The sequence below is a fragment of the Citrus clementina genome, unplaced genomic scaffold (assembly GCF_000493195.1).
Source record: "Citrus clementina cultivar Clemenules unplaced genomic scaffold, Citrus_clementina_v1.0 scaffold_5, whole genome shotgun sequence".
NCBI classification, from domain to species: Eukaryota; Viridiplantae; Streptophyta; class Magnoliopsida; order Sapindales; family Rutaceae; genus Citrus; species Citrus x clementina.
The window spans coordinates 38,455,777-38,470,814 of record NW_006262201.1 but is presented as its reverse complement, the minus strand read 5'-3'; the positions used below and the strand labels follow the sequence as shown (position 1 = coordinate 38,470,814).

Here is a 15,038-nt window from a genome sequence, read left to right as displayed (position 1 = left end):
CTCTTATCCTTTTTCTAAGCTTAAATTTGCTGTTTGTTGCTTTGTTTTGTTTCGCTTAACTTATTATTTTTGTCAAACAGAATCTCAAAGATTAATTATAGGGTTCTTCCAGCTCAATTGAGTTGGGTATAGAGGATTTGGAAAACTTTTGAGTAATTAAATAAAACTGTTGAAGCCGGCATTAATCATTGTTCAGAAACTTGTTTTATACCTACTTGAATCTATTTAATAAAGGGAAAGTTGACAATTTTCCACATATTTTAAATTAATATATGTCACTTATTTCCCTACTTTTTTCACTATATTCAAAAATCTATTTCATACTAAAAATTTTAAGGGAAAAGAAGGATAAATAGATAATTTACTTGATGATTTATTTTGCGAATATAAAATATATATTTTTCAATAAGAAAATGTTTAAAAATTATAAAAATACAAGAAAAATATCTTATTGTTAATTTTTTATTCACATCGAAACATATATTTCTTATTTCAGTATTTAAATTTTTTATTTACATTTTTATTTATATGTTGTTAGGGGATTACTGATTATTATGAAAACAGTAAGGGAGTATATTAAATTTAGCAGGGAGAAATCAACAGTCTCCCTTTAACAAATGTCATCATTGGCCGATAATGGTTTTGTGTTATGATTGTCCAAAGATTTAGGATAAAAATTTTTAACAAGTGAAGATGTACTACCAATCTACCACTACCATTCTCTTCAACTTCAGCTGATTTACTACCAATCTACCACTACCATTCCCTTCAACTTCAGCTTATTTACAATTAGTCCAAGCGATCTTCACTACAATAGTCTAATAAGTATGTTGTTGAAATGAATCAAGGTTTTCTCATAATTTGAAATTCTTCTAAACAAATTAATTTAATGATATGAGCATCTCCTGAGAAAAAAAGGGGGAAAAAACAAGATTATAGCTAGTTATTGTAATCTAGTTTAAATATGCATTTATAAAGTGCGAAGATTTGCACTAAATAATCATTAACAAAATTTTCAAGTAAATTCTAAAAATTAAACTATATATTTTCAGCTATATCGATTAGAAACTTGTTATTTTCTTAAATAATCACCATTTTATATGGCTGATCATTGTGCTTGTATTTACTTTTGGACGATGCTATACATATATAGTTAAGATACTTTTTCAATCTTAATCCCACTAATACAAATATTTTAGGTTAAAAATTGAATAAGACTATAATCTATAAAAAGGGGTAAAAGAAATCCAAATTCGACGTTCCAAATAAGCTTAACTTGTTAAACATTTATAAGGCCCACAAGAGTACAATATCCGTGCAAGAAAATATAAACGAAAGCAGAAATATAACGTTAATTAATATCATCGCTAACTTGTTAATTAAAAGCTACAGCTATATATGTATATGACAAAAAAAACAAAAAACAAAAAAAAAATTGTATAGAAAAATAGTTGAATGAATTAACATATCGTATTTGACCTAAACTTCCCTGTCGTATGGCCTACCAAATTTAAAAATATTAAAAAGATAAAAGCCATTAAGAAGTCTCCAATGTGGTAACCCACCAAAATTAATAGCATCAAAATTCCACTTCAGTCCTTTTGTATCCTCTTCGTCGTCGATAGAAAAGACAGTACACATAATATCAAACAAAGAAAATCTCTAATTTTCATCTCCACAACCCTAAAATCCAAGTAGAAAACAAAATAATAATAATAATAAATCAATTTGTGGTGTAGTCCTAGAAAACAAAAAACAAAAAAATTCAGAAATCAAAGAAATTATTGAAAAGGTCTATAGGTGGAGTAGGGGATGTTATATGAGGTGAAATATTAAAACCTGAGGGACTAGGCATGAAACTACCCTCAATAAAATTCTTGTTACCGTGGAGCACGGGACTCAAATCATATAAGAAACTGAAGGAATTCGGATCGGAAGGTGGAGAAAAGAAGCTCGGTGGTATCATGGGCAGTGAAGTGGGCCCCGGCGACAAGATCCCTGGAAACAAACTTGATCTTTCTATGTTATGATCCATTTCTATCCCCTCAACAAAACCACCACCCGTAGCCATGTTACTATCATTGTTATTAGTATGACCATGATAATCTTCATTGTGACTGTGACTGTGATTGTGATACTGATGATGACTTTGTATTAATTTCTTGCTCGGCGAATGTTGCTTTGCTTTCTCGATACTCGCATATCTTGCCGCGGGTGAAATCGCACCCGTTGAATCACCCAAAGGATCATATGATGATGACGATGCTACTGTTTTCGATGATGTGAATGACGTCGTAGTAGTAGTAGTAGTAGTAGAAGAAGAAGAAGAGCCAGTGAGACGTTGAACTAGGGTCATGAAGTCATTAGGGTTTGTGTGAATCACCTTGGGCGAGACGGTGTAGATTATGACCGGCTGCCGCGGTGGCGGGGCCGGTGCCTGGTGATGATGATGATGTTGTTGCTGTTGCTGCTGCTGTGACGGCGGTGCCACCGGTGGTTTCTTGATCTTGTACGAATCTTTACGGACTTTTAACGGCGCCGGCCTCGGGCCTTGGAGCTCTCTTCGTGGTGATTTGCTGACCGGAAAATCTGATGATGAGTCCATGTTGAATGTTTAAAGGAGGAAGCGAAAGAAAGAGAAGGAGAAGATGTATTGTTAATGATGACGATGATGAAAATAAACGCATTATTTATTAATGCAATTTTTTTAAAAGCTGAGATTAATGAAATATTTAAAAGAGAGAGAGAGAGAGAGAGTATAAGTCAATGAAAATATAGAGTGATTAATTTAATAATTTGATGAATGAATGAAAGAAAATTGTGAGGGAAAAAAAAAGAAAGAAAGATGATTTGGTAAAAATTGGCTACTTGTATGTGGAATTAACGGATATCTAATAAATAGTTGGTTTTTCTTTTTCTTTTTTTTTTTTAAGATTTCGTGATGTTATTAATGTTTGAACTTGTCTTTAGTCTTTATGGCTTTGGAGTTTGGCCCTTCGCTTGGCAAGTGGAAGAGGTCGTGTGTGCCACGTCACTATGGTTGATGATTGCGTAGCGTGTCCATGTCAGCCTTATTTTATCTTTTCCCTATTGTTAAATTGATGGATAAAATTTAATTGAACTACTTTCTTGACCTTTTTTCGGTGTTTGGTTTTTGTAAATTGGATTTCCATTCTACATATGACCTAAATAGGTGGAGTTCAATTGTTTGTTCATCATTACTAAAATTATAATGCGGTACTTAAAACAATAAAAATTAAACAAACTACCTCCGTTTATCTCACTTAATATTTTACATTTTTTTTTAAAAGAATTTAGATGAATAACAATGATTATGAAATTGGTCAGAAATCTCTTCCGAATTTCCGGATTATCACAAATAAGTCGTCATTAGTACTTGTCAAGTCCTCGTTAAAGGAAAATTAAATAGGGTGCGATTTCTATATCAATTGAAAATATAAAAATTGATGTATAAATTGCGAAGAGTAGTGTGTGTACGTATTCTTTAAAGGGTAATTTTTAAAAACCTCCCCTGAGGTTTGGGCTTGTTGCAAGTAGATGGCGAGAATTGATTTATTTGTAAAAAACCCCCTACCGTCAGTTAAGTTTAACATTGACCGTTAGTTGACCGTGCAAAGACAATATTACCCTTAACAATAGTTTATAAACGAAAATTACTAAAAAAAAAAACCAAAATTATTAGCTATTTTACACTTTTTAAATTATTGATATTTTCTTAAAGTTCTTATAAAAAATTAAAATTAAAAAATTAAAAAATCCTCTTTAAATTATTGATATTTCCTTAAAATTCCTACAAGAAAGATAAAATTAAAAATTTAAAAATGAAATAGTTATAATCTTTACCTATGATATTGTAAATTTTTAGAATTGACAAGGATAAAATTGTCAAAAAATAGGGTTTGTGCTTTTTGCACCAATAATTTTGGTTTTTTTTTAGTTATTTTCGTTTACAAACTATTGTTGAGGGTAATATTGTCTTTGCACGGTCAACTAACGGTCAATGTTAAACTTAACTGACGGTAGGGGGTTTTTTACAAATAAATCAATTCTCGCCATCTACTTGCAACAAGCCCAAACCTCAGGGGAGGTTTTTAAAAATTACCTATTCTTTAAAAAGGAAAAAAAAAAAAAAGAGAGAGAGAGAGAGAAATAATGTGTGTTTGCGCACAAGCTAATCGTGGGATCACGTGGAACAATTTGGAGTACGCAATCGAAATAGAGGTTCATTTGTCACAACAGTTAATATAGACTATCAAGTCGTGACAGGAATTAGTCCATTTGTGCAGCCACATGACAACATTTAAAGTCGTCCCACTGCAACCAAATAAAATTAGGTGTGGGACAGTCAATTAAATTATGTCCACTGTTTTTTATTTTTTATTATTCATAGTCTATAATTAAGTTTTAGAATAAATATGTGACTAGATTTTATTTGACAAAGAAATTGTGTATGCAACTATGACATCTAACTATCTCTACCATTTCCAAACCAAAACTTCTATGTCATGTTTAAAACACGAGCAAGGAATTTTAAGTTGGAGAAAGACTTTAGGTAGAATAGAGACACAATATATGAAAAAGTAAATGTATGCGTTATGAGATTTTCCAATACAAGCATATTTGTTGACTCGGTACATCGAAGTCTTACTTTCGAGTTAAGTCAACGTTGCAAAATTCATGGAATCTGCATTTAATCGTCCGGCTACTGGGCTCTCAAATTGCAAATGATAAATAAAAGGAGATTATTATATTGCATTATCAAGTAAGATACATGATTTTTTTACAACCGTCTGATGAAAATTTAATGTGGAAGAATCATATATGTTATATGATCATGTAACATGACTAAAGCCAAGATAAAAAGCTTTGGTTACGCATGCACACCCAAAAAGAATTTAAAAAAAAAAATGCCTTCATCGGGCTGGATACAATTAACTGAAATGAGGATATTAAAAAGAACACGTGCTCTATTTAATTGGTAGAGTATTCATGGAGCTTGTGTAATTGTATATATACTGTGTTTTTTCAGGTTATTTTTCACATAGTAGAGAGACCATAGAAGGTTTCTATTGTATTCTACTCACTTAATGCATGTATTATATATATGTATGAATTAAATATAACTATAAATTATATGATAATTTTTCAAAACAAATGCATGAACGTCATATAGGTATTCAATGGATGTAATACAATAGAGGTACTCTAAAATATCTCTTTATAGTAGTTTTCGAAGTTAAATTAAATGAAGACCATTATGTTAAGGAAAAATGGTTTTAGGGCAATTAGTATAACTAAATTATTTAAAACTCATAAATTTTATTCAATTTGGGAAATAAAAAGGAAGAAAAAAGGGAAAATTTTTGAAATATTAAACGTACAGGAGGCAGTAACGATGTCTTATTTAACTAGTTCAGCTTGAACAATTCAATATATTGCCAAGTCTCCAATGCTTAATCAGTTGACCTAGTCCGAAGTGGTAGTCAATGGAGTCCGTCATGCAATGAAAATTCATCTTTCAAATTGACTTCAATCGACCTTTTCAAGTTTCAAAGCAGCTTGAACCTTTCTCGTCTTCTGAGGATTTATTTTATGCATGTACATTAATGTTCCAACTGCAACCAGATTAATGGTGCTGTTATTGGTTCAATTTTAACGGGTCCATGTGAACGAACTTGTCTTCTATTAGGTGGTCCTATGCTGGCTTTGATTATTTTATCTGCTTCAGTAGCTTCGAAAATATATGACTGTAGCTGGGTCTCATTTCAGTGGTTATCATTTTTTTAGTTTCGGCAGACCTTCGATTGAAAGAAATCCCTATATTTTAATTTACAAATCAATAAGGTTAGGGATTTTAATTTTTAGATCCCAGTTTATATGGCATTCATCTATTGGATGGTATTTAATTATAATAATTTTACTAGTTATGAAATTTCTTATCCAATAAATAATAAAACATGTAGTTATATAAATTGGAATACCTAACATTATCATTTACATGTGGCTACGGTAACTTCATTCATAAAAATAACATGTGGCAAACTATGTGATTTGGATTTTTGAAATTATTCTGAAAATTTACGGAAATATATGGAAATCTATTTTAATGAATTAGACACACGTTATTTTATCAAATTAATATAAAAAACAATATCAAATGAACATTCTAAACTTGAGATACTCACGAACGTGACTTCAAAAAAAGAAAAACTAGAAAAGTATGCAAACAAGTTGTAGACGGACCGGTCTGAATAAATAAATAAAAAGAAATTAATTTCCGCAAAATACAACCTGCGACAGCAACCTGCAACAAGTGGAGGTCATGTAACCGTGTAAGTTGTGTTATTTGGTGCGGGTTTTGCTCCAAAGAATTTAGCAGTACTTAGGACGTCAATTTTGATTGTTATTAATTACTACCATTATTGGTTTATTATTAAGTACGTTTAAACTCTTTTTTTTTTTTTAAATAACTTTAAAAATCTAATTAATAGCTCTGCCTAATTTGAAGCCAAGCCGTTTAATCTGTTAAGTGCTTAAAATCCGAGTCCAATACATTGTACGAGTACATAATAATATGAATAACGTAACGCAATTTACAGCTTATTACACGATGCAACTGCAAGCTGCTGAGCCCAAATACAAACGCATTGTCAAGCAAGGCACAGGTCTGGCGCCATTCTTGAATTGAATAATGAATATGAACGGAACACATCCAAGTCTAAGCGGAGCAAGTTGGCTTGGCCCATATTAACTGAATTTTATTATTGTTATTATTGTAGTTACTATTTCTCACTTGTATTGTAATGTCGACGACACACGACAAGTGCTGCTGTGTGCCTCAAAACGTGGGGATGTGAACAGTGTACACAAATTTGTCGCCACGTTTTGCTTTTCGGAGATGATCATGTTGCTATCGACAGAGATCGGCATGTAAACATTGACTGATTAAGTACGACTTGTGTCTAATTAGCAAAATTCAGCTGCGTACACCCCTCAATGATCTTATTAACATTCAGATTATATATTGTCGGTCACAATTTTTTCTATTTTGAATCTTCACTTTGATACCATAAAAATTATTACTTTTTTTTTTCTTTTCTTTTTCCTTTTTAATATAGTCACTGTATACTTTAATGATGGACTTTCATAAAAGAATGAGGATATCTAAACTTATAAAACTACTTTGTAAATGTTCACTTAATCCTTAGTTTTTGACTTAAGTATTTATTTAATCCTTATATTTTAAAATACTATTGTAATTAATTATATTTTTTTTCCTTTTTCAGGAACACCATTTGCAACAATATTCTTGATATTAATTAATTTATCTATAACAAATTAACCAATAAATATTAGTGTAAAAGAACTAGTACCTTTTGTACCAATGCAACAATCTTGCTAATAATTATTTATAAATAAATTAAGTATTAGCCAACTTAAAATAATGTTTAATACAATTGCAACAATCTTACTAATAATTATTTTATTAAAAATTAATTTGCCAAAATAATCCTAAAAATAAAATAATATAAAATATTTGTGTAGATTTTTACATTAATTTTATGGTTAATTTGATAAATTATCATTTTTTTTATTTCATTAGTATCCCAAAAGAATATTGTTATAAGGATATTATTGTAAAATGAAATAAAAATAATAATGTAGGATTGTGACATATTTAACAGTAGGAGGGTCTTGAGGTTTTTCTTAAATATGAAAACTAAACATATACTTACTTAGATTATAGGGACTAAACGAGTATTTACTCTCTAAATGCTCAAGATATCCTTACTAAATTACTTATGAACAAACAAATTATGTTTAGAGTTTTTTGTTTGAACGTAATTTTAAATATGCCAGAAAAGTTTTCATCAAATACTCATTCTTGAACATCTCTTCTTGCACCATTGTTGAAAGTCAATATCAGTTGCAAAGCTCATCGGTGAATTAAATAACCCCACCTATAAAAAAAAAAGTTATCAAATGAATTTAGAAAAAACTGACGGGCTTCAAGCAGCATTCAAATGGCATTCAGATGAAAAATGAAATTACTATCACCTAATACGATGACAAAACACAAACCACCGAACAAGCCATGAAAAAAATTGAGTCCATATATAGTCTTGGAATATTTCTTGCTCGATCTACATAAAAATGGTATGTATAATTATCAGGAGATAATAAAATTATAACGATCTGAAACCGAAGTGGGTCAAAATACATCTTTTTTTTTGTTTTTATTAAAAAAAATCATATATGCCTTCTATTAGTTTGTCATATTAATGATCGTTCCCTATTTTAGAAACTAATTGCATTTGAGGGTATCAATGGTGAAGAAAAGAAAGAGTGCTTGCTAATATTATTGCACGTTGAAATTTGTCGCATACGGATTGTTTGGAATTAATTAAACCATCTTGTGAAATTGAGTAAGCGTTTCATAAGCCTCACAGATATATTCTCCTCATGATTTTGAAGTGCCAATCGGAATGTGAGTCCATTACAGTACGTGTAAAGCATTCATTTAATGAATCTAGAAACCCATAAAATAGAAGTCCCAAACAGTTGACGTTACGAGACCTCCAGTGCTGTCAATACGGGACAACAATGAAATTTATAGAACTTTCCAGCTCTGAACTCGATACCATTGTCGTTGTCGATCCGCTGAAAATTGGGCCAACGATTTTCTGGTTTCCACATTCCCATTTAGAAAGGGCACCGCCCATGTTTTTGTTCCTATCTACATCACAAACCAAATGTTAACCGTCGTTACATATATTTAAACTATAAATTTTCGTATGGTTATGGCATTGTACTTCCTGTTGTCTTCCCATTTGTCTCTCTTTACAAGAAGTCATCGTAGTCGCTGTTTACGGCTAAAACACACCCCACGCCATGTTCGTGGCCACTAATAATTTATTTTGTTTAAAATATATTTTTACCGTGAGAACATATTGACTTCATTCACATTGATATCGATTTTTTAGGTTAATTAACGTGGTATCATTAAGAGTTTCATGTTTGAATTCCCAAGTCGCAATATCAATCGATTTTTATTTCACCGAAATCAAATGACCTCAATATTAATTCCATATTCGCGTAATTGCATTCACCTTATTCTAATTCAGTCTCAAATATTGGCAGACCCAATTGAGGCTTAGGCCGGGCTTGACCCCCTTTTGAGCTATTATTTTTTTTTAAATGTACAATAAGTCTTTTTTTTAAAAATTTAATAAAAAGAATTTGAACGTGTTTTTTATATAACAAAATACTCATAATTTAGTAGTAAGATAGTTATTTAGTAGTTTTGGAGACTTAGTTCAAATTTCAATAGACATATAGTTTTGTTTATTTAGATATTTAATTTTCAAAAACTCAAATTCAACTATTTTCTCTTAAATTTTAAAATAATAATAATAATAAATTATTTATTTTAAATGATGGATTTCATTGTGAACATTAAAATAAAATAAATACCCTAAATTAAATTAAAATTTTTGAAATTGAAGTCCCCTAATTTAAGTCTCCAAATCTGCCATAGGTCTCATAGTTTACAAACAGAGACAAACGAATTTTTTTTTTACTGTGGCTTTTTATTTATTTATTTTAAATATGGGGTAGTTGAGCGCTGTTTTAAATTAAGTGTCAGATGTAATTTTAGATTACTTCTTAACGTTTACAAGTATTTTTTCCAATCAAATTCAACAAAAATAGTTTAATGTGATAAAATATAATTATGTATGAATATTAAACTAACAGAAATTGTAAGACTTTGATTTCCTCTTTTTAATAATAAAAAAAAAAAAGAAAAAGTAAGCCGTATTATGGCACCCTCCCCTCCTTTGATTGTGGAGGGAATTGTACTGTGAAATATCAATTCTAGGAATTAATCGTTTTATCTGAATTTCACAATACGAAATTTTTCTTTAATACTTTAAATTTTGTTCAACGAGGTTGGGAAAAAAAAAAAACTACCAAATATATTAAATTTATCTGATCTTTGAGATGACCATTATATTAATTATTATACCTGTACTTAGCCTCCTTATCAAGCCAAGCTTCCTCCACTTTTAAGTGGTGAAAACTACTTTAACTTGCTTGCCTGATCCCACATGCCAATCTCTTACAACCAATTAAGAGTAAGAGAATTGACAATGAGACATTATTTTCATCTTATATGATAAATTTATCTATATTTTTTGGCAAAATATTTAACCTGGTCATATGGGCGTGTAACATAGTGTTCACTGTTCAATTTCTATGAGGAAAAACACAAACAGAGAAGACCTTTTAGGATTTAGACGTTATAGGGAAAGTCATTGGATGTGGAGATCCGTTACTTGCTAGTAACAATTTCTAGCGCACATTACCCGAAAACTCCTGCTGGCCCTATATAATCTTCAAGCCAGACTGCTACACTCTCATTGCACTGCCCTTGTACCTCTCTATTTCTCTCTTGCTCTTGAGCTTGCGGTGCCAATTCTACTCAAATCTCAAATTCCATATTCAATAATCTTTCTTTTCAATCCTTAAGAGGAAATTTTTTATTCTGATTCAAAATATTGGTGATGAAATGATTGCTTAGTTTCTCATGATTTGTGTTTAATTTTTTCTGCGCTAAGTAACATTTTCTCCTTGCTTCATGTTGGAGCAAAGATGGAGTTGCATGGAGAGCTTAGACGATGAAGAATCTGGGACTTTTAAGAAGATGATTGAAGCTCCAAATGATGCCACTAGCATTCTACAAAGCATTCAAAGTTTTGAGATGAAATCAAAATCAACAGGCAGTGAAAAGTCTAAAGGGGAAACAAGGTCAATAGGTGCTGAATTCTTGGTCGATGTAGATGAATTTATTAACAATGTTGCTGGAAGCTTTGATGAGAATGGTTCCACTAATCCTAGTAGGGTTGTAGCAGTTGCTTAAATGTCATAGAACTGCCGACTTCCAATTCCAATAAGGAACCGTTTCTTTTCATATTGATTACTCATAACAGCTTTCATTGTGACATTTAAACTCTTTGTACTCAGGAGATAATGCATATAATGCAGCCGGTCTGTCGCCTCTAGATGCCGAGAAGATCAAGATTCCTTGTGGTTGAAGAAGCTACAAGATGAACTACCTTACCAATATATCTCCAGGTATATACTATAACTGATCAACTACATTCAATATTCTAGTCCTGAAAATTAACGCTGAGAAAGAATTATATCCTAATTGTCTTCCTTTTATACTGTAGTTTGAAGATGGAAAATATAAGGTAGCAGCAAGAGGCGGTAAATGCACCAAAGCCGAGAATCACATAATTGGACCATCAGGAGGAGGCAAAACAACTCTGCTAAATCTTTTTGAAGGATCAAACTTAACAGTGGTACCATCACTTACTTGGGCATGTATGATTGCATAAAGTTGATAAAATATTGCATTGACTTGTGAGCAACCGGTAATTGGAGGGAAATATGTGAGGGGAGTTTCTGGCGGCCAGAGAAAGAGTCTGCTTAGGCAATGAAATCTTGCTGAATCCATTACTTCTGTTCTCAGATGAACCAACATCAGGTCTGGATTCAATAACCGCTCTAAGGATCGTTCAGATGCTACAAAACATTGCCGAGGAACTAAACATATGCAGACCCTTAAACTTTTGTGCCCAAAAATATATAGTTTCTGATTGTTTTATCTATTGCATAGGATGGCAAGACAATGATGACTACAACACATCAGCCATCTGGTAGACTCTTCATCGAGTTTGATAAACATACTGTTGGTTGAAGGAATTCATTTTACTCCAGAAAAGCTTCAGAAGCAATGGACTATTTCTCTTGAATTGGATGTTCTCCTTGTATAGCCATGAACCCAGCAGAATTTCCTATTGATCTTGCAAATGGAAATGTGAATGACAAATCATTCCCTACAAGATTCAAGGTTAAGTTCTCACCAGGAAGTCGAATACTTGACAATAGAGAACCTCTACATTGATGTGCATGAGGTTAAAAAGACAATAACAATGTCAAACTTTACAAAAATAATAAAATTAAAATAGTTTTTAATATTTATATAATCATAAATTTCATATCAGTATCTTGAGAGACCTACAGAGAACATGCCTTAAAGTTGTAGAAAAGAAAGCCCTTGAGACCTGTACCAGTAGACGGTGAGCTTGAGATGCAGGGAAAGTTAAATTCAAGGGAAAATCAAGCACTTAACACTTGTAGTGAAGAATTGTCCATTCTCTTGAGAAGAGGCCTCAAAGAGAGATGCCACGAGTACTTAAGCTGGTTACTTGTAACACAAGTTATATCCACAGGCATAACCATTGTCTTACTTTGGTGCCGCTCTGATTCTTGATAGACAACCATCACTTAAATCAACTCCTAATCATTTTTCCCTTTGCTGTTTGTGACAACATTTGCAATTACTTACCATTCTTGTTCAATTTGTATGCAGGCATTGCTGTTGTTCTTCATTTCAGTATTTTGAGGCTTCTTTCCTTTATTTACCGCTATTTTCACATTCCCACGAGAAAGAGCCATGCTAGGGAAAGATCTGCGGGCATGTACATATTTTTTAGCGATACTGCCAATAATCGTCCTTGTGATTGTCTATCTTATGGTTGGCTTGAGGCCAAGTTACATCGCGTTTTCTCAGAATATGCTCACTGGTTTCCTCTGTATTCTGGCTGCTCAGGTGCCATAAAATATCAGATACCAATCAATTTTTTTTCCCCTCTCCCGTGAAATTGTAAATAGTCTTGCTTGGCGTTTTCAACTTGAATAATGCAGGGCCTTGGACTTATTATAGGAACAGCATTCATGGATGTAAAGAAAGCGAAAACATTGGCATCTGTTGTTCTTATGATCTTCATGCTATCTGTTGGATTCTTTATCCGGGTTAAGAGAAAATTGCCAAATTTTCCATATGATCTTTTTGCAGATTCAAATGTATAAAATTATTATAGCATCAACTAGAACATAATAATGGTCTTAATTAATCGACTTCCTTGAGTATTGATTTGGTGCACAAAGTTCCATTTTTCATGTCGTGGCTACGCTACATTTCTTTCAACAACTATCGTTCCTACCAGTGCCGACGCTCAGGATCAGAGCCTCCCTTCATCAGAGAGCTAAGACTTGCTCGTAGTGGACTTGAAGTTGGGGCTATGATGGCGATGATCATAGGGGACTGGCTGGTGGCCTATTTGTCCTTAAGGAGAATGAAAATAATAACAGTGACTTAGCTTACAACAATCAACAATAAGTTGAAGACATTTGTAATCATTTATGTTATCTTCTTAAGTAATTTATTGACGAACAAAAATAGTTTATTCTCAAGTCCGTGAATTTTTCTCTTGGGTATTTTCTTCTTCTTCTTCTTCTTCTTCTTCTTTTTTTCCTGTTATTTATTATATATCCAGATCAAAGGAATCAATTAATCACAACTAATTAGTAATCACTGTTGACTCACTTTGATTTGTTACAATGCAACTCCGCAAATATAGGTAACGACATAACGTACATATCATTATAACCTTCGAAGCAAAACATCTTGGAAGTACTACTAGAAGATGTTTTGACTTACATTAGCATAAAACACACAAACATATATATACAATTTATTTTTAATCCATAGCCATATGCAACATATATGATTGATGAGCTTGCAGCTTGCTCAGTTCATCAATTCTATCCTCCGCGACCAGTTGTGTTGTAGTCAGCAAGTAGAGCCCTGCGTCCTGCAAATGAATTTGATGAAATTTCGAATTTATTTTGGTCATTGATCCCAAATGGAAAAGAAAAAAATGGGAAAATGAAGGCCAATAAAAGTGGATGGAACTGACAATATAATATTTTCATTGTGATTTTAATAGAAATGTAAGAAAGCCATCTAGGTGCTAATTACCAATGCATACAAATTTTGATTTTACAAAATGCGGACATCGCAAAAGAGAAGTTTCAAACGAATAAAATGCTAGCTCCAAAGTGGTAAGCAGCTATATCTACAAACCAAGTAGAGTTTCTAGGCCTGCATCATTGAGCATTGTGGTTGCCATCTTAGAGGACATGAGCAAAAATATTGCTACAAAAACTGCCATCGTCAAGACTTGCATGGCCTTGGAGATGTCAATTTTCGCCGCAAATTTTTGGAGAAAGAAGCTATGAGTATCTCTAAAAGACTCTATTAATTTTATTTTTTAAATATTTATTTGCTTACCTATGTGGTAAAAAAGAGAGTGAAAAAAAAAAAATTCTTCAAAAGACTCTTTAAATAGTAATAAGTTAATATTATTTTAATCAAATAAATATTTTTTTCAACAGAAAAATAAATGGTAATTAAAGCACTTCTCTCTCTCTCTCTCCCTAATAAAAAGTAATAAAATATAAATTGAAGAAGGAGAAAGCAACTATACAAAATTGAAGAGAAAATCATTTTTTTATTTGAAAAATTTTAATTAGAGTGTTTGTGGGAATCCTAAATACTAATGTGACTTTTCTAATAAATAATAAAATTTTATTTGAAAAGTGTTTTAGAGATGCTCTAATTATTTCATCACTTGAGAAAACAATACAAAATGCTGCAGTGGTAAACTTTTGATTAAAGTTAAGTACTTACAGACTTGGTGATCGGTGGCTGTTTCCATAAGCCGAGTCATTAATTTCTTATTCAAATTGTCAAGATTAGGTTAATATACCTCTCTCTCTAATTAATTTGTTAATACCGGTCAAATGCATGCGCTTATGATTAAATGGTAGGTTGACCTCTTGTAATTTTTACCCATGTTAGGAAGTAGCTTTGGTATTTGACTATATACGGCGTACACATAACGTCATAAAATTTGATCAATTCACATTTCACACACTTCGTATACCCATTCGTTTTCAGTGAAATAAAATAATTGACAAAATAGGTTCAACCAGTCTATACAGTGAAAACGTGTGCGGCGAACCAAGCTAGAGACGTGGTATATCAGTTTCAATGAATTAAAATGGTGTTATGTTATTTTCTCAAATGGAATGATAATTAATTC

General features: G+C 31.9%; 1 protein-coding gene and 1 pseudogene across 1 annotated transcript; one reads left to right on the top strand and one right to left on the bottom strand.

Annotated features, from left to right (window-relative positions):
• Window positions 1–1,548: 1,548 nt before the first annotated feature.
• On the bottom strand, window positions 1,549–2,710 carry LOC18040930 (nuclear speckle RNA-binding protein B). The gene has a single exon (XM_006434362.2). The coding sequence runs from the start codon at window positions 2,603–2,605 to the stop codon at window positions 1,766–1,768; it is 840 nt and encodes a 279-aa protein (XP_006434425.1). The 5' UTR covers window positions 2,606–2,710; the 3' UTR covers window positions 1,549–1,765.
• Window positions 2,711–10,684: 7,974 nt separating this feature from the next.
• LOC18040707 lies at window positions 10,685–13,250 on the top strand (annotated as a pseudogene).
• The last annotated feature ends 1,788 nt before the right edge of the window (window positions 13,251–15,038 follow it).

Coding starts and splice junctions, on each gene's coding strand:
- LOC18040930 (XM_006434362.2), bottom strand. CDS start 2,605: ATGGACTCATCATCAGATTTTCCGGTCAGCAAATCACCACGAAGAGAG.